Below are 25,553 nucleotides of genomic sequence, written 5' to 3'. Positions count from 1 at the left end.
TAATCAAGGTCTAAGGTCATCAAGGTCACGTGACATTTTGAAAAAAAAATTGTATTGCTAAGTTATCCCTATATACCAAAAATCAGACCTCTAGCTCTATTGGCTCGCTCAAAATTAGATATGCACATAATTGATGAGGTACAGTATGTGGCGTCATAAGGTGTCCAATCATACCATATATGAAAGGTGTAGCACTTGTGGTTACTGAGTTATGGACAAATATGTATATTTGAGGTCAAAGGTCATTGAGGTCATGTGATATTTTATCAAAGAAGTGTATTGCTAAGTTATCCGTATATACCAAAAATTAGACCTCTAGCTCTATTGGCTCGCTCAAAATTAGATATGCGCATAATTGATGAGGTACAGTATGTGGCGTCATAAGGTGTCCAATCATACCATATATGAAAGGTGTAGCACTTGTGGTTACTGAGTTATGGACAAATATGTATATTTGAGGTCAAAGGTCATTGAGGTCATGTGACATTTTATCAAAAAGTGTATTGCTAAGTTATCCCTATATACCAAAAATCAGACCTCTAGCTCTATTGGCTCGCTAAAAATTAGATATGCACATAATGAATGAGGTACAATATGTAACGTCATAAGGTGTCCCATCATACCAAATATGAAGGGTGTAGCACTTGTGGTTCCTGAGTTATGGACAAATATGTATATTTGAGGTCAAAGGTCATTGAGATCATGTGACATTTTGTCAAAAAACTTGTATAGCTAAGTTATCCCTATATACCAAAAATCAGACCTCTAGCTCTATTGGCTCGCTCAAAATTAGATATGTGCATAATTAATGAGGTACAATATGTGGCGTCAAAAGGTGTCCCATCATACCATATATGAAAGGTTTGGCACTTGTGGTTACTGAGTTGTGGACAAATATGTATATTTGAGGTCAAAGGTCACATGACATTTTGTCAAAAAAATTGTATTGCTAAGTTATCCCTATATACCAAAAATCAGACCTCTAGCTCTATTGGTTCGCTCAAAATTAGATATGCACATAATTAATGAGGTACAATATGTGGCGTCATAAAGTGTCCCATCATACCATACATGAAGGGTGTAGCACTTGTGGTTACTGAATTATGGACAAATATGTATATTTGAGGTCAAAGGTCACCGAGGTCATGTGACATTTTGTCAAAAAATTGTATTGCTAAGTTATCCCTATATACCAAAAATCAGACCTCTAGCTCGATTGGCTTGCTCAAAATTAGATATGCACATAATTAATGAGGTACAATATGTGGCGTCATAAGCTGTCCCATCATACCATACATGAAGGGTGTAGCACTTGTGGTTACTGAGTTATGGACAAATATGTATATTTGAGGTCAAAGGTCACCGAGGTCACGTGACATTTTGTCAAAAAAATTGTATTGCTAAGTTATCCCTATATACCAAAAATCAGACCTCTAGCTCGATTGGCTTGCTCAAAATTAGATATGCACATAAGTGGCGTCATAAGCTGTCCCATCATACCATATATGAAGGGTGTAGCACTTGTGGTTACTGAGTTATGGACAAATATATATACATTTGAGGTCAAAGGTCACCAAGGTCACATGACATTTTGTCAAAATATCTGAGATATCTGCGTGAACGGATGGCCTCACGGATGGACTCATGGACGGACATGACCCAATCTATAAGCCCCCTGGACTTCATCCATGGGGACTAAAAACTGTGTCACTGCATCCTTTTTGCAATATGAATACGATGAGAAACTAAATTTTTATTTTTCTTGGCCTTATACATGGGAGTCTATGGACTGCCTTATACATGGGAGTCTATGGACTGCCTTATACATGGGAGTCTATGGAGACTGCCTTATACATGGGAGTCTATGGAGGTGAAAACTAAAAAGTCCTCTAACACGGCCAAATTTGATCGCATTGTGAAACAAATCGACGTGCATCTGTATGGGGTAGGGTACTATCCTTGTGCAAAGTTTGAAAGATATTGACCTGGGCATGTCTGAGATATCTGCGTGAACGGACGGATGCACAGACGGACGCACGCACGCACACACGGACGGACATGACCAAACCTATAAGTCGCCCCGGACGGTGTCCGTGGGGACTAAAAAGGCACAAAAATCATCCCAGCATGACTGATAACACCATTGCAGTAAACATTAGGTAATTAGGGACGACTGCATGAACTTGCATGGTACCTGAAACCCGAGTCCTTGCCTGAGCAACTGGGGTGACAAAACAGAAGACTTTTAATCCCCAAGGTGTGAATGTTCCTTTGTTATGTTTATCTAATCCAGCTGGTGCTATTGTAGTGCCTTTGTAGGAAAGGCAGGTCTGTGAAATTGATCCTCTAAGTTAATGGAGCCTTCCCGTAATGAATGCCTTAGACAGTGCATACACTATACTTAACTGACAGTGTAGAAGAATAGCTCCAATTAGCTCCTAGACATACAGCACATGGGGAAGTTGTAAATGTTGGTACTGACATGGTAATCATAAAATTTTATACAAGTTATTGATTCAGTGATTGCATGTTTAAAATATCAGCTTGATGCTTTAGTCAATTTTTCTGACAAGACTCTTTTTTTTAAAAATAATAAACAGAATATGATGACACTGCACAATTTGTATTATATTACCATGCCCAGCCTGTCGCATTTGATTGGTCGAGCTGAACCACGTGACTGACCACAAATACACAGTAATGGTCTGTTTACATGCCCGTGAATATGAATAATAAAATTAACAACTCAAAGTATCGTATCTTTACAGCTCAACGTAAATCTTAATCAATCACAAAATAAAATGGATAACTTGTGGGCCAAGTTGAGATACTTTTTTCTGAAAATATCTCCGGATTGGCCAATATTTTACAGCGCGCGTGACAGTGCGTCGCGTATTGCTCAGTTCTGGGGCCCAGTTGTCGTTCGCGGTCCGAAAATTTCGCAAATTTTGACGGTTTTCTCCGGTTGGATGATAATATAATGGAAATAACAGACTCCGCTCTGACCATTAACGTTTATTTGTGGGCGCGGGCTCGAGGAAAGCCAAAATTAAAGGGCTCGGAAGCCTCGCCCGTTAATTTTTGGCTTTCCTCTCGCCCTTGCCCACAAATAAACGTTAATGGTCAGCGCGTCACCCGTTATTTCTATATTAGTACTCGCAAGTTCATTATCAATAGCACTGTTTGCGGTTACAAGTTTGTTGCTAAATAAAGCTGCAAGTATGTGACATTGGACACGGCTGCTTAAAATGCGGACAAACTTTGTCAGTCTTGCATGCATGGCTGTTGTTTCTGATTGTAGTCTGAGCAGTTAGTATGTCCTTTAGCATTCATTGTAACACTAGCGGTCGCCTACTAAGTTGTATTTTGATCATTCTTGCATGCGCAATTTCCAAAAGTGTGATCTAAAACTCCTGACAAATATTTATTTTTGCATATTAATGAGAGAACAATGCTATCATTTGCATACAGCCCTATTGAGCTGCATCCGACTGAAGCAACATTATCTACTTGTTTGACACAGTCATAACGACTGATTTGCAAAACAAAACTGATGGGAGTCCAGTGCATCTTAAGATTCAAATCAACGCTTGATTATTCTCTTTTTGCAGAGTATGCAACTGCTACTGTTGTCAAGTCACATAGCTAACATATCAGGACTTACATGTACAGTTATATACATGTATATTGTACATGTATGTATCCAGTATATGTCTCATTTTTATTTTACCCACAAAAACTTTGGTGCAAGAATAAATTTGCTCACGAGTGACAATGTCACCCAGCAGACTGAAGCTCTGTAATGAAATACCAAATTGAATGTACTTACAGGTGAGGGACATCCTGGTGGGTCTATGGGTGGACAAGATGTGTAGTACGGATAGATTCTTGGTATTCCGTTACCATCCAGTTTGCACTCAATATAATCACATGGGTTTTGAGGATCTGTGGGCACCCATCTGTCACCAGCCTGCAGGAATGTAGTCGATGGTACATGTATCATTAGAAGAAGAAAGCCACAACAAATTTTGATTTTACACAAAAATAAATAAACCCATACAAAAAAGCCAAGGTGTAGATAGGGCAAGATACAATGTAAGCAATACTGAATACATTAATCACATAAAAAAATGTTCATCACTTAATCAGGTAGAAAGAAGCACTCTATTTGTGGCAGAGAATTTTGTGGATATGCATCTTTAACTAGGCTTCTCAAAGTAGCATGAGGTATTGGAATGTGAACAAAACTTGCTTTTGACCGAAACTTTGCCATATATCTGAACACACGTCATTTAGTGGGAGCAATGCTTCGGTTCAAATCAGTCAGTTTGAAGAATCTTAGGGAATACAGTAGAACTCGAAATCCGGAGATGCTGGTAATAGAAATCAGGGCCGTCGTAGACCACCCACTGCCAGTCAGTGTCAACACAGATTTAGATGTACCATGTAAAGGTCAACTGAATTCCCCGGTATCAAAATAGAAACAAAATTGTGCAAGGATACACTCACAGATATTTCACTCACCTCATGCCTTCCTTGCTCATCAACGCACCACCTCTTTTCACAGTTGCCACAGCACTCATCAGAGTCAGGGTTGACGTACTCTGAATCCTACAAAAAGAATCAGGAAAACTTCAGTGAGTCACTGAGCCAGTTACTGTTACTCCATATGGGTTTATCATAAAATAGCATTGCTTTTCGTTTTCTCTGAAAATAATTTTAATCCTTGTAACTAAGTTTGGAGGGAGCCTTGAGATCTGGACAAAGCTAGACAAGATTACACAGTAACTAGAGAACATACATTGACATAAGAAACATTTCACTTCATGTTTTTCTTGCATGTTTCAAATATCATTACCGATTCAAAAAAATGTTTTGCAGACACTGTAGACAGACCAGTGTCCGTCAAATGTAAAAGAGTTGCTTACTGGCTGCAAAACCTTACCAGCGCAATTATGGGCCATGAAATACAGTTGACTCACCTCTGGACAGTCTTGTGGGGAATTCACAGGGCATGTCTCGACTTGGCATTCCATTTTGTAGAACTCACTGCCTAGGTCTATTTGCTCTGTACAATAGCATGTTTTACATGGATCACTACCTTGTACGTTATCTGTACCAGGCTGTGGTAGGGATGAAAGAAATGGTACTATGGTTAGATGAAATCAGTAACAAAACTCATTTCTGTTATTTGATTTTGTTCTTTATACTCAAATGACAATTAAGGTGGTATGCACCTCGAAAGTGAGACTGAACTTTTGCTCAAACTTTCCCGAATGAAACTTAACTTTTAACCACTCTCTTGCCAAATCAAAAATCAAAATCAGGTGTCACCGTACAAAGTTTGGTACTAGAGAACAAGTTACCTAACATTTCCTGAAATTTCAAATTCAAAATAGCCGCCTTTCCTGTGTTAACGCTAAGGGGAAAAATGAAATTTTCGATTTTTGAAAAATTAGGACGATAAAGATTTTTCTTACTCCATGAGCTTTAAAATGAGCCCCCATGAGTGGAAGACCAGAATCATATTAAAAAATTGAGAGTCCGAATATCTGTCCCCGAGGCGCATTCTACCTTAAGTCAGGCTGCATTCACAATATGGTCTACACGCTCCAAGAAATGGCCATACATATAGTGGCAATGTATAGGCATTCTGTACATTCAGTCTGGTTATCAAACCAATAAATTTAGTCACATACCTGTATTTCTTCAATTTGGTTAGTCAGTGTGTTGTTCCAAAGGCACACTTCCTTGGGAACTGAAATACAACATTACAAAAAGGATAAGTGCTTGCATATTTCCTTGTAATGTCGTGGCGGCTCTGGTGATTTGACACGACAAATGAACATTCATTTACATGAGAATTTGCATGTTGAAAGGCGCTCTCTTGTACTGAAGCATATCAAGCATAAAGCCTTGTTTTTTTTTATTCTTCATGTCAACATTTCGCTGTCCTTTTCTGAAATGACTTGAGTTTCCTATTGAACACTGTCTCATTCTTTTCAATATGTTTGTCTGAAACAATGAACCATATGTATATAGTCATTCCCATTTTCTCATATCTGGACAGACTTAACAGTACTGGTACATACATGTATATGTAATGACTGAACATGAGAAAGCACTTCTATGCTCATTTAAAATGATCAAAAGCAACAGATTTCAGTAAAAGATACAAAAAAATATACTATACTTACCACATTTGATTTCTGAGCATTCACATTCATCAGCTGATTTCACTCTTTCCTTCTCGTAACCCTGGCAACAGAGCAGACATTTTGATAAGAATAGCAAAATTGGTAAGTTTTTCTCCATATGTGTGAAAGCTATATTTGTAAGGAATTTAGCATGCTGCAAATTTAAAACTCTTTCAACTGTGAAAATTGAAAGCAGCTGCTACAATAGTGATGATACAAGATAACGCAATACCATTTCAAAAACATTTGGCTAGTTTGTGATTTTTCTTTCTTATAAGAGAGCATAAAATGAAGTTGGAATTGATTTTAACTCAAAAAAGTTAGAGTAGAAATGTTTGGCAAAGAATAGAAAACAAATGATGTCATAACAACTTACAATTGGGCAGTCGATGTCTTGGACAGCTGGGCACTCACATACTGAAAGAAAATAAAATTATCAGTTGAAGGAAGAACAAACCTCATGGAATGATATTACTGGGACTCTCAAACTTTTACAATTCTTTTCTGCTATACCACTTATATGGGGGTTCATTCATTTTAAAGCTCTTGGTGTCAGAAAACTTTTCACCAGCCTAGTTTTTCGAAATCCAAAATATTATTTTTCTTCATAGAGTTCACACAGGGGTGGCGGCCATTGTGAATTTTACATATCAGTAAATCTTGGGTTATTTGATTCTCTAATACCAAAATTTTGCACGGTGACCCCCAATTTTTTATTCTTGATTTTGAAAGAGAATGGTTGAAAGATTCCTTAAGGAAAGTTTGAGCAAAAGTCCAAGTCTTTTGCTTTCAAGGTGCATACTACCTTAATGGTAGGAACTGATCAACCAAGCTTGTCATAGCATTTCTCTATTGCCTCAGGGATAAACAAATGGAATTTGAATGTACAAAACCATGCCAACTTTGGTTTTAATCTATTTGTGCTATTTTTCATCACTTTTTACTCACCACATTCAAACTCAGAACAGCAGGCACTGAGGCTCTCTGGAGTCTGTTGTTTTATCATATTTGTTGGACAGATGAGATTATCCACAGGACAATTTGCCACATTGCATTCTGAAAATGAAAAAATAATACAAGTAAGTAATACAAAACTCATCTTTGAGTGTCATTCTATAGGTCTACAAGTAAAGTGTTTCTCAACTCTGCTATCTGAATTGCATCACACAGTGACTGCAATTTCTATGCATGTGTTAAAAATATCCAATTACAGCAAAAAACAGGATGGTTGGACAGTATCATATACATTACGTTTACTTTTTTTGTAAGTGGCACACAAGTTTTGTAGATAACATTGTAGATAAGGAGAACCGACTCATTTGAGGTCTGGATAGAATACACATGGGAATTGCTAAATTAGTAAAGCTACTGCAGTGAACTGCAATAAAACTGCTCACACTAATTAGTTTCAGCTGTAGCCAGCTGGCAAAGTAGACAACATTGTATGTACCAAGCAGACAGTTTGTCTGGGGAAGTTGAAATAAACAAGATTTGTACATGGACAAGTGCATGGTAATGTTACATTGTACACAGGGTGCCAATCGTAACTTATTTAAGCTTACAACCCCAGACAGAGCTAGTTTTTTGCCTTTGACAAGCATAATTTTTGTCTGTATCAAGTAACCTCGGTCAACTCTAAAGTGGCCACGGTGAAACAGAAACTGCCCAGTTATAACACACTACACGCTAATCTGCCAGCTGGCTACAGCTGAAACAATTAGTTGTAAGCAGTTTTATTGCAGTTCACTGCAGTAGCTTAGTAATTTAGCAATTCCCTTGTGTGTTCTATCCAGACACTCAAATGAGTCGGTTCTTTTTATCTACAATGTTATCTACAAAACTTGTGTGCCACGTACAAAAAAGTAAACGTAATGTATATGAGACTGTCCAACCATCCTGTTTTTTGCTGTAAAGGTATACAGTCACAAGTAATCTAAATATGCCCATATATGGTCAAAGGGGCGTTCCTTGGTATTCAAAATGCCCATGTGAGGGCGCTGTTTTTAAAAAGCGGTCACATGCTTAAAATCTGTGATTGGTTAGATTTTCTCTTTCCATGGTAACTGTGGCAATATTGGAACAGGTGACAGTATACCTTTAAGCTCCATGTGGCATTAAATTTGGAGCCCTGTTATTTGGCAGTTTGTGTCATTTTTTGACAACAAAACACTACAGGCAAATAAAGAGCAAATACATGCATCCATCACCAGCATAAGTGTAAACATATTTCATCATGTGTACAAACTTGGTGCTCCTTCGCCAAAATAAATATCTCTTGCATAGAATGAACACTTATTGTATTCTAAAGGCACTGAGTAAACTAGTTAGAATTTTTTCTGACTTACCACATTTGAACTTTTCACAACAATCATCTGGATTTTCCTTGTACTGTTCGACTGTCTCAAATGGTTGACAAGACGGCGCTGGTTCAACTTGACACAGTTTACAGACTGCATAATAAGACGACAGTTTAGATACATTATTTGACCATATCTGTCAAACTCCTTTGCAGGACTAAATCAACATCAGTTGTTTTGTGAGTGAAGCTGCTTGCAAACATGCACAATTTCGACTTGAAGAAAACGCAATAGGGCTCATTTGTGAAGACACCAGAGTTCAATCATTAGAATACACAAGAAAACATTTGTCCAAAACTTTGTGAACGATTCTTTGAATTTACTCCTACTGGAATAGGTGAATTATTTTGCACTTTGTTATCACCTACTGAACTTGTATGTTCTGATTTGAAACTGAAAAAATCACGTGTACATGTAGAAGGATATGACCAAAGCCACTGCTCCGATACTTACCGCATTCTTGAACTGTGCAGCACTCATTAATGCTTTGGTTTACCATTGTTTGATCTTCATTGCAAACTGGGGAGGAGTCCGCTGATTCATCAGGACAGCTTGTCATGTTACACACTGTTTAAGCAGAAAGATCAAAACCCTATCATAAACATTTATTCACTGTATTAGGTGTCATAAAAGCGTGAAATTTGGATAAAAGAGAAGGAAACATTCCTGTTTTATCCGAAATACTTGACAGCATTAACTTTGCATGCTGACTGATGTTTCTGTGAGAAAGAATTACCGGTGATACGCTACATGTAGCTAGGCTTACCACATTCATGGGTAGGGCAGCAGACACCTTCCTCATGATGAGTCTGCAGGATCTTGGGATAGGTGCACTGGGGATGCGGTGGACAGTCTGTGATGGTAGTACTGATGATTCCGCCAGGAGTACAAGTATGCCGGATACACGGTCCATCATTCCATTCCTCACCAACCTGCGGAAAAAAATCAAAAGCTTTCGAGATTTGGGTTTGTTTGAAGTCCAAGTTTACGCAGCAATGTCAGTGTTATCTAGTGTACTTGAGTTACTTTCAAATCATGTCGTATGTGCTTTCTTCAGAAATATGGCCGAACATTTTTTTTTTTTGCATTCAACTGGTAATTTTGAAAAAGATTGATGAAAGTCACTGCCTACCTGGTGAACAGCTCCGCTGTCTTCGATACAACGGTCTGAAAATGGAAAGGGGAAAAATAAACCATTTGGCAAGAGATTTAAGACAGGTGAATAAGTATTGTTTTGTGTCCTGCTCAGCTCAGCTTCAGCAAGTGCTGACAGAAGCCTGATTGTGTACAAAAATGCAGCATGTAAGTCACTTGTAATGTTACAGAGGTATTTGACGACTAAAAGTGCTTTCTCATTTCATCTATTTTAGACTTTGCATTGAAAATATAAAGTTTTATTATTGAACATATATCAATAATTTTGTCTCTTTCTTAGACAAAACCCAGAGTTTGAAAATAACCACAGGTACTTTGATAGGGTCAAGGTAGAAAGCACCTTGGGGAAAGATATTTGGACTCTCAAATTTTTTCTATTCTTTTCTGATCTACCACTTATGGGGGCTTGTTTAAAAGCTTTTTGGGTAAGAAAAAATTTCACGATCTCTTTAGAAAATTGCAAATTTTAAATTTCCCATAGAGTTAACACAGAGATGGCGGCCATTTTGAATTTCAAGTATCGGTAAATACTAAGTAACTTGATTCTCTGTTACCAAACTTTCAACGGTGACCTCTGATTTTTATTCTTGATTTGGTCAGAGAATGGTTTAAAGTTTCATTCAGGAAAGTCCAAGCAAAAGTTTAAGCCTTTCACTTTCGAGGCACGTACATACCACCTTAACAATTAAGTGATTAAGCAAAGACGCAACTCTTACCGCAGGATGGGACACAGTGTCCAGTCTCATTTTCCATCATACCAGGTGGACAGAAACAGCCTTCAACCTGTGGCATGTCACAGTCCATGGTGTCATAAATGTCATGGTTGTCGCAGTTGTCAGTGCAACCGCGGTGGCATGATTCAAATATCTTGTTGTCAGGGCAAACAGGAGGATCTATAGGTGAAAAAAAAACACACCATTAATTTTCACCTTCCTATGCATATTTCAGAAACGATATGTTGCATAGAACACTGCTAAAGAGTTTGAGAGAATTTTGCATGCTGTCAGAATGCAGACTATATTCAAATCATCTGTATTCCACGTCATCATGAAAAAAATTGTACCATTATGCTTTGCAGGAAAAGTGGTGTTCCTAATATGCCCACAGGCTGACAATGTCTGATTACGATAAATGGTTCCTGGACGTCTGGAGTTTGATTTCCACTATAACACATAAACTGAAGGTTCATTGTTGTTACACTGCATCAAGTAAATTTCGTGGACGTGGTCATGTGGCATTACACGGGTAATTCCTACCGGTATGTACTGTACGTCCAAGATTACTGATTGGGAATTGGACAGTGCAAATTTCATTTTAACACAGGCACATCCAGCACCTAGCATCCTAGAGTTATGACACACACCAAACATGACGTTGTACTTACCACATGATAGCTCATCTCGCCATTGGACACAGACACCCTGTCTGGAGCACTCCTTAGCGTAGGAGGCCAGCACATCGCAGGCATTGCTCTTACAAGACATATCCAGCAGACAAGATCTGTAGAAGGGATCTGGATCCACATGCATGTTGCACTGCTTGAAGACGCCCTCATATATGGCATCATGGCAAGTGGCCCTGGCATGATTGATGTTCTGGGCAGCACAGGGGGGCGACACAGCCTGGCAAGTCTGGTTGTCTTTCGGGACCAGCCAGCTGAATGCAAAGTCATCGGTGTCGTCCGTGATTCTGCCGTCTTCTTTCGTCAAGTCGTCATCGGGATTGAAGTTACATGGACCTGCGGGAATGGATATGACAAAAATTTGGAAAATTTAGAGATTATACATTACTGAATCCAGGGAACAAGCAAATTACACCCAAGCACCAAATAAATTCAGTGACTTAGCAATCTGTCACACATTTTCGAAAAACATTTTTTATTTTCGTCGTTCTTACGGAAAATGCTGATAAATAACCTATTTATTTTTGCAAATTAACGAAAGCAGTCATTTGCGAACAGCACTATTACATTTTTTTAATAATACCTATTACTATTAAAACATATCAATTTTTAACCTAATCACAAAAGAATTATCATCAGGATGTGTTGAAATTTTGTTCAAGATGTAGTAAACTTGTAGAAAGAGTCTCAACAAATGCAGCGGCAAAGTGTTTTCATTGTCATAATCTAACGTACAACTTGAGTTTGGGCCGATTCACCGATTTCATTACACTCACCACAGAGTCCTTCTGTCTTGTTGCGATACTTATTGCTTGGTACGGAGATACTAAAGCCGTCATTGAAGTCGTCAAAGGTTACGATCAAGTTGATTTCAGGGACTGTTAGATAGAGAATCCAGCTACCGAAAAGTTCGACATGAATTCCACCGACGCTGACACTAGGGGGCAGCTTGTATACAACACCATTGGCTGAAACCTGCGAGAAAAACAGGGAGTACAATGCACCTTTGAAAAATTGTGGTACAATAAGGTAGATTAAAAAGAAATATCTGATCAGAAAGCTTTGTTTTTGAGAACCAGAAATGTACACAGAAATATGTCATAGCAAAAATTTAAAAGCTGTGTGTACACGAAAATCGTAAATTCAAACAACAAAGGGATACCTTTTGTCCTCTATGAAGGATCACTTCATTACCACCATAACGGACGGTCACAGATGCAGTACACGTGGTTGGGGGCGCCCACACACACTCCTCATTGTGCACCAACACTTCAAAGTCTTGCCTGGGAGACGTGTCCCTTGCAGCAACATAGGTACAGTTTCCTTGGAAGGGGTAGTATGATCCGTCAAATGTCACATAGTGGGGATCACCATAGCCATAGCAGTAACCTGAAAAATTTTTTTGACAAAAAGCAGAAATTACAGAATTTGAAACTTTGCATGTCAATAATTGTGCATGTATCATTTCTAACATAATGTTAATGACTGACCAGAAGATGTGGTATACATAGAGAAATATACTGGTCCATGGCCTCATGAATAATAATGATATAGCATTATGTCACACACTGTATCCTTGTCAATCCATGCATATGTGATCAGAAGGATATGTACATATCATACAAGTATATCAATGGTGCAAATACATCGATTTGATTGGTCAAGACATGAAAATAATGATATATTTGCGAAACAGCATGGTTGGAACATGTGCGAGCTCTCAGTTAGTGAAAAATTCGTATTTTGACATATCCTGATAGAATTTCTATACACTGTTAAGACAGAGAATCAATAAACCGCCTAAGCAAGGGGTTTACCACTCGGTTTTGACCAGTACACTCAACATATGCACTCGCTATTGCTAACGCATAAATCATGGACTGGTCAAAATGGTATACCATCACTCACGGGGTGTGGTTTACAGCTCAAAGTAAAACAACACTTACATTCTTGGCAGTCATCAATCTCTACACACATGTCACCTTTCTTGACCATGTTAGGTGGGCAGGTACATCCAGATGTGCACTGAGTGTCACATTCAGACACAGGTAATCCCTCCGTTGAGCATGTCCACTCACAGCTGCTGGCACAGTCATGCCATACCATTGGGGGCTCACAGCGTGGCGGTGCTATATCAGGAGAAATATCAAATATATACTCAAAGTCATGTTTATGGATTTTTTTAGTGTACTGTCACCTCAATGCAACTACAGAGAATATCATATGAACTCTAGGTTGAACTACAATTCTCTGCAATCAAAAATACTGTGAATGCATCTGTTGAAAGCAAACACCAAAACAGGTACTTGTCCTTTGGATGCAGAGGACGTGATGCGGTGGTCTACCACCATACAGTAGGTAAGGAGTTATCTGATTCATTTGCATATATGGATAGGATTCATGAATACACTTTGTATAAATAAATACCATTAAGGTAGGCTTCCAGCATTAAATGTCTTATGGTCAAACTTGAATCAGACGGAAGACAACTTCAGGGCAGAGACTTTCAGAGCCAAGTATGACACTACTAAAGATCTCCATATACTCACGACAAAATTCTGGAGTTCTCCACTCCAGCATGACGTTGGCTTCGCTGTTAGCACACTCTTTGGTGTAGAGAGCCAAGGCATCGCACACACACTCATCCAAGACATCTCCGTCGACACTGCTGAGTTTGCAGTCACAGACATGGTTCTGACACAGACTGACGTAGTACTCAACATCAACGTGGCCGTGACAGGCAGCAAATTTTTGTGATCTGAAAAGAGAATGTGTAATCTAGCGCAGTGAGTGAATGCTGTGGTACATCTCAGTATTTCAGACTCATATTTGATATGCATTACTGAGACACAACTTGTTGCATGACCTAGCAAAATTGCAAAGGTTACAAAATAAAAGCTCTGGAAATATATGTTTAATGGTCTCTTAGAAAGGCAGGACATGATATAGAATTGGCAAAACTTTTAATGCTGTATACAAATTAATCTACTGGTATTTCTTCCAAATTCACTTCCAAACACTGATGTCCCCCTGAAAGATATCATATTTTGAACATTATAATGTAACTCAAAAAGATCACAAACGCTTGCTTTGTAACTCACCGTAAAATTTCACATTGTTCTTTGGCCGATTGTGCAAGATCTGGGTATTTGGCAAGACAAGTCTCTTTCTGTTCGCACTCTTCCTGGCTTCCCCAGCTGTCGCCAAAATCTTCTCCGTCCACAGCCATCGAACCGTTGGGTTTCCTGAAATCATCCTCCGTTTTGTTGTTGGGAACTCCGCACATGCCTTGCACCATGTCCATCAGCTGGCTGCCGACCTGGATGCGACCTTCAGCCATGTCTGACCAGTAGATGAAGAGACTGAAGTTTGTGCGAATGATGATTTCGGAGCCGGTCTGAGAAATTCCAATGCCAGTGTTGGCCCAGAGTATCCCACTGACCTGGGATAGTTGGCTGGGGAGGACCTTTTGACCATTGATGTGAATGTTGGCATTCTTCCTCAGAACGATCTTGACATTGCCCATGGTGAATTGTAAATATTTGTCACAGATTCTCTCTGAGCTCTCGCCAATCGAACAGTTCTTCTTAACTGTTTGATGAAGAATATGAGAGTACGATGAGTCAACAAAGGTTTAAAGGGACAAAGTCGGCCATTTTTCATGAATTTTGATTGATGTAAGATACATGTACTACTTATATTGTTTGACATGTTGAAAGATACTGAATGAATGGGTGACCATGCATATATTTGACCCCGGTTTTAGACACATTAAATGAAACCATTGTGAAATGAATTAATGGTCATGATCATTAATTCATTTTTGCGATGGTTTCATGTCTAAAACCAGGGTCGAATATATGCATGGTCACCCATTCATTCAGTATCTTTCAACATGTCAAAACATAAGTAGTATCTCGTATAAAACAAAATTCATGAAAAATGGCCGACTTTGTCCCTTTAAATTACCTAAAAGATTCCTTCCATGAATGAATGAATATAATTGCATGGCTAAAATATCAGTGTCATTTAGGTTTTGGTGCCCTTTAAATGGATTAGAAATAATCTTTAGATTTTGAAGTCGTAGATGGTTTACTTGGCAAAAAATTAATACATGGTAGATTTTATATTAAAGGTACATGTATCATAAAACGTTGCTCCTGAAATCATTGCAATAATGTCAATCATTAATTTGATAAAACCAACATTATTCGGGCAAAAATTTAATAACTAAAATATTATAGAAAAATTTTAACTGTTGAAACTCTGCATCGAATATAAACATTATAATAAAATCACAAGAATGGGCTGTTTACCTCTGACTTCAAAGTCCTGGTTGAAATCTGGCATATTCATCGCTAGAACGTGGTCACATATCTCGTAGGCGTACTCCTGTTTGTCAAAGGTCTGGAAGGTGTCATAGTAAACCTTGCATGTCTTGTAGCATGTCGATGCATCACACTTCAATACGCCATCCACGTCACAGGTGCAGATCCTGCAACCGTTCTCTGTGAAGCTTTCTCCGACTGCAATAATTTCACCATGAGCGCCCTCACAGTCTGGAACAGAAAGAACATGAAAATGTTGCTTTAGTAAACATTGCACACAACAGGAAAATCAGCAAATGTCTATGCAAGAAAATGCTGTTGGGAACTTTTTTCTTTACATGTTTGGTAGCAAAAATACCATGCTTATAATTGAAAATATATTAATATTAATTATTGTTATCTGTATGTGTTACATCTGATCACATCATTAATCATACACGAAGGATTTACTAAGTTTTTGGAAATATAAATTTAAAATCAGCAAATTAAAAACCCACACAGGCAGACGAAAATTCAGCAATGCCTATTTGGAGAAACGTGATATTCCTCAAATTGATGGCTAGCCCATTTGTACTTGAGTGACCCCTCCTACCACATTTTAGTGTAAAAGATTAGCCATCTTTACCATACAGTTAAAGAGAAAAAAAAAACAAAGTTGTAAAGGGTATGGTGTGGGACAGTATCTTTCAGGAACGGTGAAATCTGCCAATTTAAGTACGAGATTATAAACATATTTAGAGATCATCAAAGACAGCTGAAGCACATGACAACGTGTTAATTAAAACACTCACATTGTGGTTGGCTTGTTGTTGATATGGTAGGCTGGCTCATTGTTGTTGATATGGTAGGCTGGCTTCTTGTTGTTGTTGTGATGTTACAATCCGTCTCATCTTCTGCATTGGGACAGTCGGGAAAACCATCACACCGGAAATCTGGCAACAGACACTGCTCATCACAGCTTGAATTCCTGGAACCGTAACAATGGAACATTTCTGGCTGGCAGCGGCATTCGCAGCGGCAGCACTCGCCGTCGGGATGAACGAGCTGCTCACCGGACGGGCATCCTTGGATTGGGCAGTGTTTCTGACAGCTCACAGCCCCGTTGAAGCAGGTGCACGATTCACAGTGGTCACTGACGAAGTGGGAGGAATAGAGCTTGCCCTCGTACAGACAAGGACAGTCAGATGGGTCAACACACTTCTCACCGTCGCAAAATTTACCAGGTGGGCAAAAATTAGGACATCTTGTGATGTCCACCACGTCTTTGCATACTTTCAACTCTGGTGGTGCTGTTGTTGTTGCGGCAGACGCTGGTTGAGTTGGCAGTGCAGTAGTTGGTGGAAGAGCTGAAACAGGTGGGATACCCATAAAATGTAAATAATCTTCATACTGTGTAGCTAGATTACACATAAAAAGAAACTGACAATTTTCTTTTCATATTACAAAAATGGCAAGAAAATTTTGAACTCACTACTGGGGGAAAATTGGAAAACCTAAACTTATCTATACTTTGCCAAACTAATTATTTTGCTTTAGAGAAGTACAAAGATAAACTATAAGCAAAGATTTGTATGCTTTAAGTGTCTGTCCAACTTACATAATAAAAATATAAAGTAGGCAAAGATAAGTATGGTCAAAACTTACTAATCAAAAATATAAATCTCTACGAAATTTGAATGATCAAACCTCTACATAGAAATGAGCAAGATACAGCTCATCTTTATCATGTCCTTTTATGAATCAATCTAATCTGACAATCACCAAAATTTCAGAGCAAAAACTGATATACTCACTGCAGGAGGGCATGTCAGTCCGGATACACTTGACACGAATTTCATAATCGTAGCAGGCTGGTCTGTTATCAGAGTTGTTGCACTTCAGACCGTACCAGGTATCACAGGTTAGCCTCTGATTGGTTTGTGTGTAGTCTAAACCTTGGTGAACGGTGCGACACTCAATTTCGCTCGGCGATTCACAGAAGTCATAGATTTCCCGTAAAGTGTCAATGGGCTCGTAGTCGCCCCCTGTCATTGGTGTGGGGATGTTGTCACTCATCCATTCTGTCCAGTAGAAACATTCTGGAAATCGGAAAATAGAATAATGGTGATATCAGAAGGAAAGCACACTCATTCTTGTTCACATGAACAAATAAAGGTTTCTTGTTCCTACACACATAAACTCAGCGGTAATGTGAAAGTGTATTTGCATGATAAAAGGGTCAACAGCTGTCATCAATGGAACGCTGATGACTTCATTTTAATGTTTCTGGATACTTTTGAAGTAATTTTGCATGCATTTTTAAAATTTTCAACATGACAAAAGGCAAGGTCACATGTTTCCACTGCTAATTATAAGCAATTTCATTAATGCGTGTCACTGGTGAAAACTGATCACTTGATTTGTAAAATGGACAGATTCTTTACCAAATGGGGTCAAAGTCATGGATCTTTCTACCTTGCAAAGGCCTTTATGGTAAACGGTTAAACCTGGAATTTGTATGGACCACGGTACAAATAAACCCACGTGTCCAAACAAGCATGTATTTCCATACGCACTTGTACACATGGTTTTGTTTATACCACCATCACATGATCTTTTGGGCATACTGAGTCTGTAGAACAACGCGCAAACTTTTTATTCCAGGATATATAACCACTGCTCAAATATTTTGTCAGGGAGAAGGGGCCAGGGCTTTTACCTGGTGTTGTTACAAGGGTTGTTGCTGGTTTGCTCGTAGCAGTTGTCCGGCTTGTGATTGGCTGGGTTGTTGCATATGCTGTGGTACCATTGGTTGAGGCAGTAGTTGTTGTTACTGTGCAACAAAGACAAAAATACACACGGTAATTTCAACTTGAAAAATACATTTATTAGTAATGATAGAGTATACCGTACATATGCCCCGATAATTACGCAGTTCTCGTAATAAATAACAACTTTACTGTGATTGTGCATCTTAGAATTATCACTGTCATTTGAAAATGGTCTAAAGGTGTATTCAAAAGGTTTCTGGTTTTGTTGAATTTTGTTAACATTTGCCACAGATACCTGTACACATGAATGTCCATGTTTAAGTTTAGATAATTGGATGCCTCCTTTGCTGCTCTGTCATGAGTTTAAAAAATTACAACACAATCGACCGGCCATGATACCAACCTGGATAGAAACAGCCTAGTACTTCAAATCTTAAACCAATGGATGTAGACTGCCATGTCCATGGTACAAGTCTTACAATACGAGTCTGGACACGATGTGGAAGTAGATTGCGGACAACTGTATCTGAATCGTTATTGGCAGGGAACACCTATGAAAGTGAATGTAACAGCGAAAGTTTGTTGAATCAATAATGTTCCAGAGGGTACCATCTGCAAACCTTTTGGCATTAAGGTATAACACGCCTCAAGGACAGATATTTGGACTTTTTACAATTCTTCTTTAAATTACCACTTGTTGGGCTTCATTTTACAGCTCTTGGTGTAAGAAATATTTTCACCATCTTGGTTTTTCAAAAATCGAAAAAAAGAGTTCAAGTAACACAGGGATGGAGGCCATTTTGATTTTCAAATATCAAGTAAATATTGGGTATTTTGATTCTCAAGTATCAAAATTTGCACGGTGACCAATGATTTTCGTTCTTGATTTTGAAAGAGAATGATTGAAAGATTCCTTGAGAAAACTGAGTTTGAGTAAAAGTTTCAGTCTTTCATTTTCAAGGCGCATACTACCTTCACAGAATAAAAGATAATATGTCATTGATTCTGGCTTTCTTATTCTTTTTATGAATAACCACTTCACTTAAATTTTCATCGTGTAACTAGTAGGTATTGAAAGTCTCAATAAAGGCCCATTCAAAGTGATAGACGCTACACAACTGACCTTGATTTGACCATCTTGATCCACTATCTCCTCGAAGGTGCTTCCATCCTGGCTTATTTCAACAATGTAGCTGGTGACCCACAGTTCCTGTTGGTCAACCCCCTGGGTCAGAATACCAGTCACTGTCACCACTTCACGGAAATCCACCTGTATGTGAGCACCGATGAGATCATCATCGGGGGCTATCCAGCCGCCAGCCTTGCCAGGTTCAGAGACAGTGTTCAGACGGGCTCTGTCGGGGCCGCTGTCAAGCAAAGAACTGTCTTGTAAAGACGCTGTGATCTGGTCATCCTGGACTATGCCCGATTCAAGACCCATGGGTTCTGTGCAGTCTTCAAAGCCTTTCCAAGGATAAAAATAGACATTTTACTTTTGTTTTGCAATGTTCACACACACATACACAGTAAAATACAAACACTGTATTTTTTATCTGTTACTCTTTACATAATAACACAATTCTGATGGTATTTTTTCTTTCAGATTCAAACTCCAAACTTAGAGTAACCACATACCCAGCAAAGAAAATGGTGCCAAAGAGCATGCACTCAGCCACATCTCCCATTTTACATTATATGCATTCTAACTATCAAATCTGCATTTAAAAATAAAATTGACTTCAACTCACAAAAAAAAAAACTTGCTGAAAAATGATTAACTGATAATGAGAAAAACTTCAGCACTTCAAAAGTATTTTGAAAGTCATTCAGTGTTTCAAAGAGTACCGGTATACCTGTTGTTGCAGTTGTAGTTTGCATGGTGCCAACAGGCAACATTGTTGTCTGGTTTTTCTCTTTAACTTGTTCAGTTGATGAAATCGTTGTGGTAAGGACTGGAGTCACTGAAATGGTAGGCATACCTGCAAAATATGGGGTAAATCACCATTTCAAGAGTACATCACTGTGGATTTAAGCTTTCTGCCCAGTTAGGATATGAATTTGAAAGTATGCATTTTGCATGATATAGTAAGTGAGACAATAAAAACCACAAAAATACACAAATGTGACTTATACAAAAAATAGAATTGCCAGTTAAATTAAACTATTACAACCAAAAAATTATCACCGAAAGTTTGAATATTTTACGTCGATTAGTAAAACAAAGATCTCACTTGAGTAAAATGGCTGCATATGCTTTTGGTTAGTCTTGCTCTTTCTGTTTCACTAAATACACATATATACTAGCCATATCAGTGAAAACTGATCAATATCCTATATAAAAAGCAAACTTTACATGCACTTACCACAGAGACAGTAAAATCTAACTTCATAGTCGTGACAAACTCCTATGGACTGATTATTGTTGTAACACAGGAGACCACTCGAAATATCACATATAACATTTTCATTATCAGCAACATCTTGGGAGGATATGTGTCCATCTACCGTACGACACTCAATTCCTGCCAACATGTTGTCTGGGCAGAAATGGACAGCACTGCGTAACACCTCAACAGTTTCAAAGTCTCCTTGGTCGTTGACATCACTATCTGGGGAATCCATGTTGAACCATTCCGTCCAGTAGTTGGTGTTGTTATCACAGACAGGGGTGACCACATGTGGTGTGGTACCCTCCGGGGGATGTGTAGTTGGAAGCGTTGTCGATGTGGGCTGGCATTCATCTGTCGTCTTGTTGAAACACAGAATGGTGTCACTGAAACACAGGCACGACTGGCATGGTCCCTCTTCCCATCTTGATCCAGGCTAAAAAATGTACAAGTAGCAGAAACATTCAGGATTTCTCATTTTTCAACTGATGAAAAATGTGAATGACCGAAGATTGTCATGGCTACCCTCTGATACAATTTGAACACAGAAGTTAAAAAAGTACTACCTCAAAGGGAACACATTCCTATGAATACAATGCAACTTTTAACAGGATTACTTCAACTTAGTCTAAATGAATTAGATTTCAATGGAAATGCACATTCAAACTTGAAAAACATTTCCATACCATACTGGTCTGATAAGTTTATTCCTAAAATTCAATGGAATATGAAGTGAACAAAATATAATAGAAGCAAAGATGCATGTACATTGAATCATATCAGTTGATATAGAAATGGCTTGATTTATCAGCAGACAGCATGGCACAATATGTACATTATTGATAATTCTGTTTGACATCAATTTAGTTGCATGTTTCCTTGCTGTTTTTTTTTTGCAAAAAACAAACCAACCAATTTTTACTGATCATCACTTGGGACTATGACAATTCAGAAGCAAAACAGAAGTACTGCAATTGAATGAATGGAAAGGGGAAGAAATTTCACTTACGGCGACAATCTGTCGTGTGTCTTCCCTCAAACACGGACAGTCGGTTGGCCCGCCACATTTCCAGTGGCCATTGACTTGCCAGATTCTGGTGTTATTGCCCGAGCAGAAGCCGCCTGGCCTGTGCGTCGGGCCCAGTGGAAGACAGGCACTGATCATTGTGTCGTTTCCATCTTGACATTCTGGCAAGGTCTTCTGCATGAACCCACACAGCTGTCCACAGCTAAAAGCATTGGGTGCATACCTCTGACCTGGGGCACATATGGCTGTCAGGAGAAAACATTCCATGTTTAGGTGCATGTTAAAATTATTTACTTTTTAACCTGAAGGTACCTTTTAAAAAGATTAAGGTAGTTCGCGCCTTGAAATGAAAGACTTAAATTTTTGCTCAATACTTGCCCAAGCAAACTTTCAACAAATCTCTTTGAAAATAAAGAATAGAAATTGGGGTCACTATGCAAAATTTGGCATGAGAGAAAAAATTAACCTAACATATTTGAAATTCAAAATGGCCTCCATCCAAGTCTTAGTGGTAGGCCAAAAGAATATTGTAAATGTTTCAGAGTCTAATATCTGTCTCCTCCTCCCTTATCTCTTCGATACAGCTACGGAATTTCTGAAAAATTTCTTTGAATAAAATTTACCTAACACATTTGAAATTCAAAATGGCCACCATCCCAGTCTTAGTGGTAGGCCAAAAGAATATTGTAAACGTTACATACGGTAGTCTGATAATCTGTCTCCCTCCCCCCCCCCCCCCCCCCCCCCACTTTATCACTTCGATCCAGCTACGGAATTTCTGAAAAATTTCTTTGAATCAACTCTTCCTTGAATCAAATTGCGAGTCAGTAAGCCACTGTCTCGAATTAAGGTATGACTTTCAAAGTTTTGTGTTTACATTACCGGTACTGCTCAGTAATCATGAGTTTTACATGATACAACTTTTAGATGTGATGCCATTAATCAGTATACAGGACCATTGTACTTACGCGTCATCGTGGTGGTTTCAACTCTTGGTGTGGTTGGTGCCATTGATGTAACTTTTGTTGTAGGTGGTGAAGAGGTTGACACAGCACATGCACAGAGGAACTGGACTTCATAGTTGTAACATCCATTTCCATTCTGGCTGTTGACACACTTTAGACCACTGGGACTACACGGTACTTCAAAGTTTTGATTGGTCAGTGAGGCATCGGTGAAAGGAACGCTATCGACTCTACACTTGAAGTCAACAATCTCTTCTGAAGCACAGAAGCTGTATTTTTTACGAAGTTGGTACAGCAGCTCATTGTCGCCATTTCCTGTCAAAGGTGAATCTGAGTTCATCCAGTCAGTCCAGCCATTGGTACACTGTATAGGCTCAGTGGGGGTGTAGCCTGAAGATGTAACTGTAGTACTGGGTGCAGCTGTTGACTGTAGAGTTGTTACTCCCTGTGGAGTTGTCGTCTTTACAGTAGTTGTTCCAAGTGGATGTGTCACAGTTTCTGTGATGTTGCCCTCTGGAGTTGTGGTGACTATAGTCACAGTACCTTCTGGTGTGATGGTCTTGACTGTTTTAAAGCCTTCAGTTGTTGCTGTTTTCTCCGTGGTGGTACCTTCAAATGTTGTTGTACGGGATAAGGTGGTGATGCCAGTGGGGGATGTCATTCTCGTGAAGATTGTTCCAGTTGGGCTGTGACTTTCCGTAACAGTAGTTCCTTCAGGGGTTACGGTTCGGGTGGTTGTTCGACCTGAAGATGATGTCGTTGATACTGTTGTTGTTTCCAGTTCTGCTGTCACAGAGCTGGTTGGTGCTGGAGTGCTTTGAGGAGCAGTGGTGAACACTGACGATGTTTGCCCCTTTGTTGTTGAGGGAGCTGATGTACTTGTCCTTGCTACAATGAACAAAAATAAAACACAAAAATAGAAATTTTTCATTCATTTCAAATACTTGGCCCCATTTCTTCAAAAAGAACTGTTTCAGCATATCGAACTGGAAGAACTGAAACAGAGTAGGAGAATCGCACAACACTGAGACATGCCAAGGTATGCATATTTACAAATGAATGTTGACTCAGTTGATCTAAACTCTTCATCCAGCAACAGATTAAGATATTTCCCCCAAGTTTCCTTGACAAACAATAAAATATGACCTGAGCATCTTAAAACTTAACCACAAAGAAAGTGCGATATCGTGACATGTTAATTTTAACAGAGTTCATTTTACTTGTATTTTTTGTATTTTTTTCCCAAATTTCCAATGATCAAAATTGGACAAAAATTGCAGAATGAGTAGCTTACCACACAGACAGAACACACTGATTTCATAATCCAAGCACATTTGCCCAATTCCTTGTCTGTTATTGTCACAAATAAATCCATCAAAGACATTACAGATGACATCTTGCTGGGAGGCGGAGCTGTCAATTCCTGTTTCCTTCACTCTGCACGAGATGTTCTTGATCTCGTTCTCTCTGCAGAACTGGTAGCCTTTCCTAAGTGATGCAAAATCTTCAATGTCTCCATTATCGCTGCCCTCTGATGGGGTGTCAACGCTCATCCAATCTGACCATCCGTCATGTTCACATACAGGAAGGTATGGTGTTGTTTCAGGTAGGCCAGTTGGGAATGCAGTTGTGTAGTTTTCTTGTTTTTGCCTGGTTGTCACTTCAGGCACAGTGACTGTTGTTTGTACCTTACCAGTTGGCAGCACAGTTGTGTAGTTCACTTCTTTTTGTCCAGTTGTCACTTCAGGCACAGTGACTGTTGTTTGTGCCTTACCAGTTGGCAGCACAGTTGTGTAGTTCACTTCTTTTTGTCCAGTTGTCACTTCAGGCACAGAGACTGTTGTTTGTAAGTTACCAGTTGGCAGTGCAGTTGTGTAGTTCTCTTCTTTTTGTCCAGTTGTCACTTCAGGCACACTGACTGTTGTTTGTGCCTTACCAGTTGGCAGTGCAGTTGTGTAGTTCACTTCTTTTTGTCCAGTTGTCACTTCAGGCACACTGACTGTTGTTTGTGCCTTACCAGTTGGCAGCACAGTTGTGTAGTTCCCTTCTTTTTGTCCAGTTGTCACTTCAGGCACAGTGACTGTTGTTTGTACCTTACCAGTTGGCAGTGCAGTTGTGTAGTTCACTTCTTTCTGTCCAGTTGTCACTTCAGGCACACTGACTGTTGTTTGTACCTTACCAGTTGGCAGTGCAGTTGTGTAGTTCCCTTCTTTTTGTCCAGTTGTCACTTCAGGCACACTGACTGTTGTTTGTGCCTTACCAGTTGGCAGTGCAGTTGTGTAGTTCACTTCTTTTTGTCCAGTTGTCACTTCAGGCACACTGACCGTTGGTGTGTCCTACCAGTTGGCAGCACAGTTGTGTAGTTCACTTCTTTTTGTCCAGTTGTCACTTCAGGCACACTGACTGTTGTTTGTACCTTACCAGTTGGCAGCACAGTTGTGTAGTTCACTTCTTTTTGTCCAGTTGTCACTTCAGGCACAGAGACTGTTGTTTGTGCCTTACCAGTTGGCAGTGCAGTTGTGTAGTTCACTTCTTTTTGTCCAGTTGTCACTTCAGGCACAGAGACTGTTGTTTGTACCTTACCAGTTGGCAGTGCAGTTGTGTAGTTCACTTCTTTTTGTCCAGTTGTCACTTCAGGCACACTGACTGTTGTTTGTACCTTACCAGTTGGCAGTGCAGTTGTGTAGTTCACTTCTTTTTGTCCAGTTGTCACTTCAGGCACACTGACTGTTGTTTGTACCTTACCAGTTGGCAGTGCAGTTGTGTAGTTCACTTCTTTTTGTCCAGTTGTCACTTCAGGCACAGAGACTGTTGTTTGTGCCTTACCAGTTGGCAGCACAGTTGTGTAGTTCCCTTCTTTCTGTCCAGTTGTCACTTCAGGAGTTGTAAAAGCTTTTGTCGTTCCAGGCGCTGTGGTTTTCATTTTTGTCACAGTTGTTGTAGCTGTAACGGTTGTGGTAGTTATCACAGTCTCTGTTGTAATGA

General features: G+C 39.2%; 2 protein-coding genes across 2 annotated transcripts in view; both read right to left on the bottom strand.

Annotated features, from left to right (window-relative positions):
* The window catches only part of LOC139147767 (hemocytin-like), a 27,935-nt gene extending 3,058 nt beyond the window's left edge, over window positions 1-24,877 (bottom strand). The window contains exons 1-29 of the mRNA XM_070718961.1: window positions 23,863-24,877; window positions 22,572-23,456; window positions 21,586-21,848; window positions 20,553-21,012; window positions 20,043-20,168; window positions 19,313-19,653; window positions 18,593-18,740; window positions 18,138-18,251; window positions 17,233-17,517; window positions 16,231-16,785; window positions 15,428-15,670; window positions 14,213-14,702; window positions 13,661-13,869; window positions 13,058-13,240; window positions 12,274-12,500; window positions 11,888-12,086; window positions 11,094-11,447; window positions 10,426-10,602; window positions 9,687-9,721; window positions 9,321-9,486; window positions 9,008-9,121; window positions 8,543-8,647; window positions 7,146-7,253; window positions 6,574-6,614; window positions 6,198-6,258; window positions 5,700-5,758; window positions 4,983-5,123; window positions 4,525-4,611; window positions 3,830-3,970 (exon numbers count right to left, since the gene is read on the bottom strand). Coding sequence (XP_070575062.1) covers window positions 3,830-3,970; window positions 4,525-4,611; window positions 4,983-5,123; window positions 5,700-5,758; window positions 6,198-6,258; window positions 6,574-6,614; window positions 7,146-7,253; window positions 8,543-8,647; window positions 9,008-9,121; window positions 9,321-9,486; window positions 9,687-9,721; window positions 10,426-10,602; window positions 11,094-11,447; window positions 11,888-12,086; window positions 12,274-12,500; window positions 13,058-13,240; window positions 13,661-13,869; window positions 14,213-14,702; window positions 15,428-15,670; window positions 16,231-16,785; window positions 17,233-17,517; window positions 18,138-18,251; window positions 18,593-18,740; window positions 19,313-19,653; window positions 20,043-20,168; window positions 20,553-21,012; window positions 21,586-21,848; window positions 22,572-23,456; window positions 23,863-24,121 — 6,576 coding nt within the window. The 5' untranslated portion in view covers window positions 24,122-24,877. The remainder of the gene's footprint in view (window positions 1-3,829; window positions 3,971-4,524; window positions 4,612-4,982; window positions 5,124-5,699; window positions 5,759-6,197; window positions 6,259-6,573; window positions 6,615-7,145; window positions 7,254-8,542; window positions 8,648-9,007; window positions 9,122-9,320; window positions 9,487-9,686; window positions 9,722-10,425; window positions 10,603-11,093; window positions 11,448-11,887; window positions 12,087-12,273; window positions 12,501-13,057; window positions 13,241-13,660; window positions 13,870-14,212; window positions 14,703-15,427; window positions 15,671-16,230; window positions 16,786-17,232; window positions 17,518-18,137; window positions 18,252-18,592; window positions 18,741-19,312; window positions 19,654-20,042; window positions 20,169-20,552; window positions 21,013-21,585; window positions 21,849-22,571; window positions 23,457-23,862) is intronic.
* The window catches only part of LOC139147766 (mucin-5AC-like), a 34,348-nt gene continuing 33,668 nt past the window's right edge, over window positions 24,874-25,553 (bottom strand). The window contains exon 37 of the mRNA XM_070718960.1: window positions 24,874-25,553. Within this exon, the coding sequence (XP_070575061.1) occupies window positions 24,874-25,553 (680 nt within the window).

Source organism: Ptychodera flava, chromosome 13 (assembly GCF_041260155.1).
Source record: "Ptychodera flava strain L36383 chromosome 13, AS_Pfla_20210202, whole genome shotgun sequence".
Classification (NCBI taxonomy): domain Eukaryota; kingdom Metazoa; phylum Hemichordata; class Enteropneusta; family Ptychoderidae; genus Ptychodera; species Ptychodera flava.
Note: the sequence above shows the minus strand (reverse complement) of the source record. Positions and strands in the feature narration are given on the sequence as shown.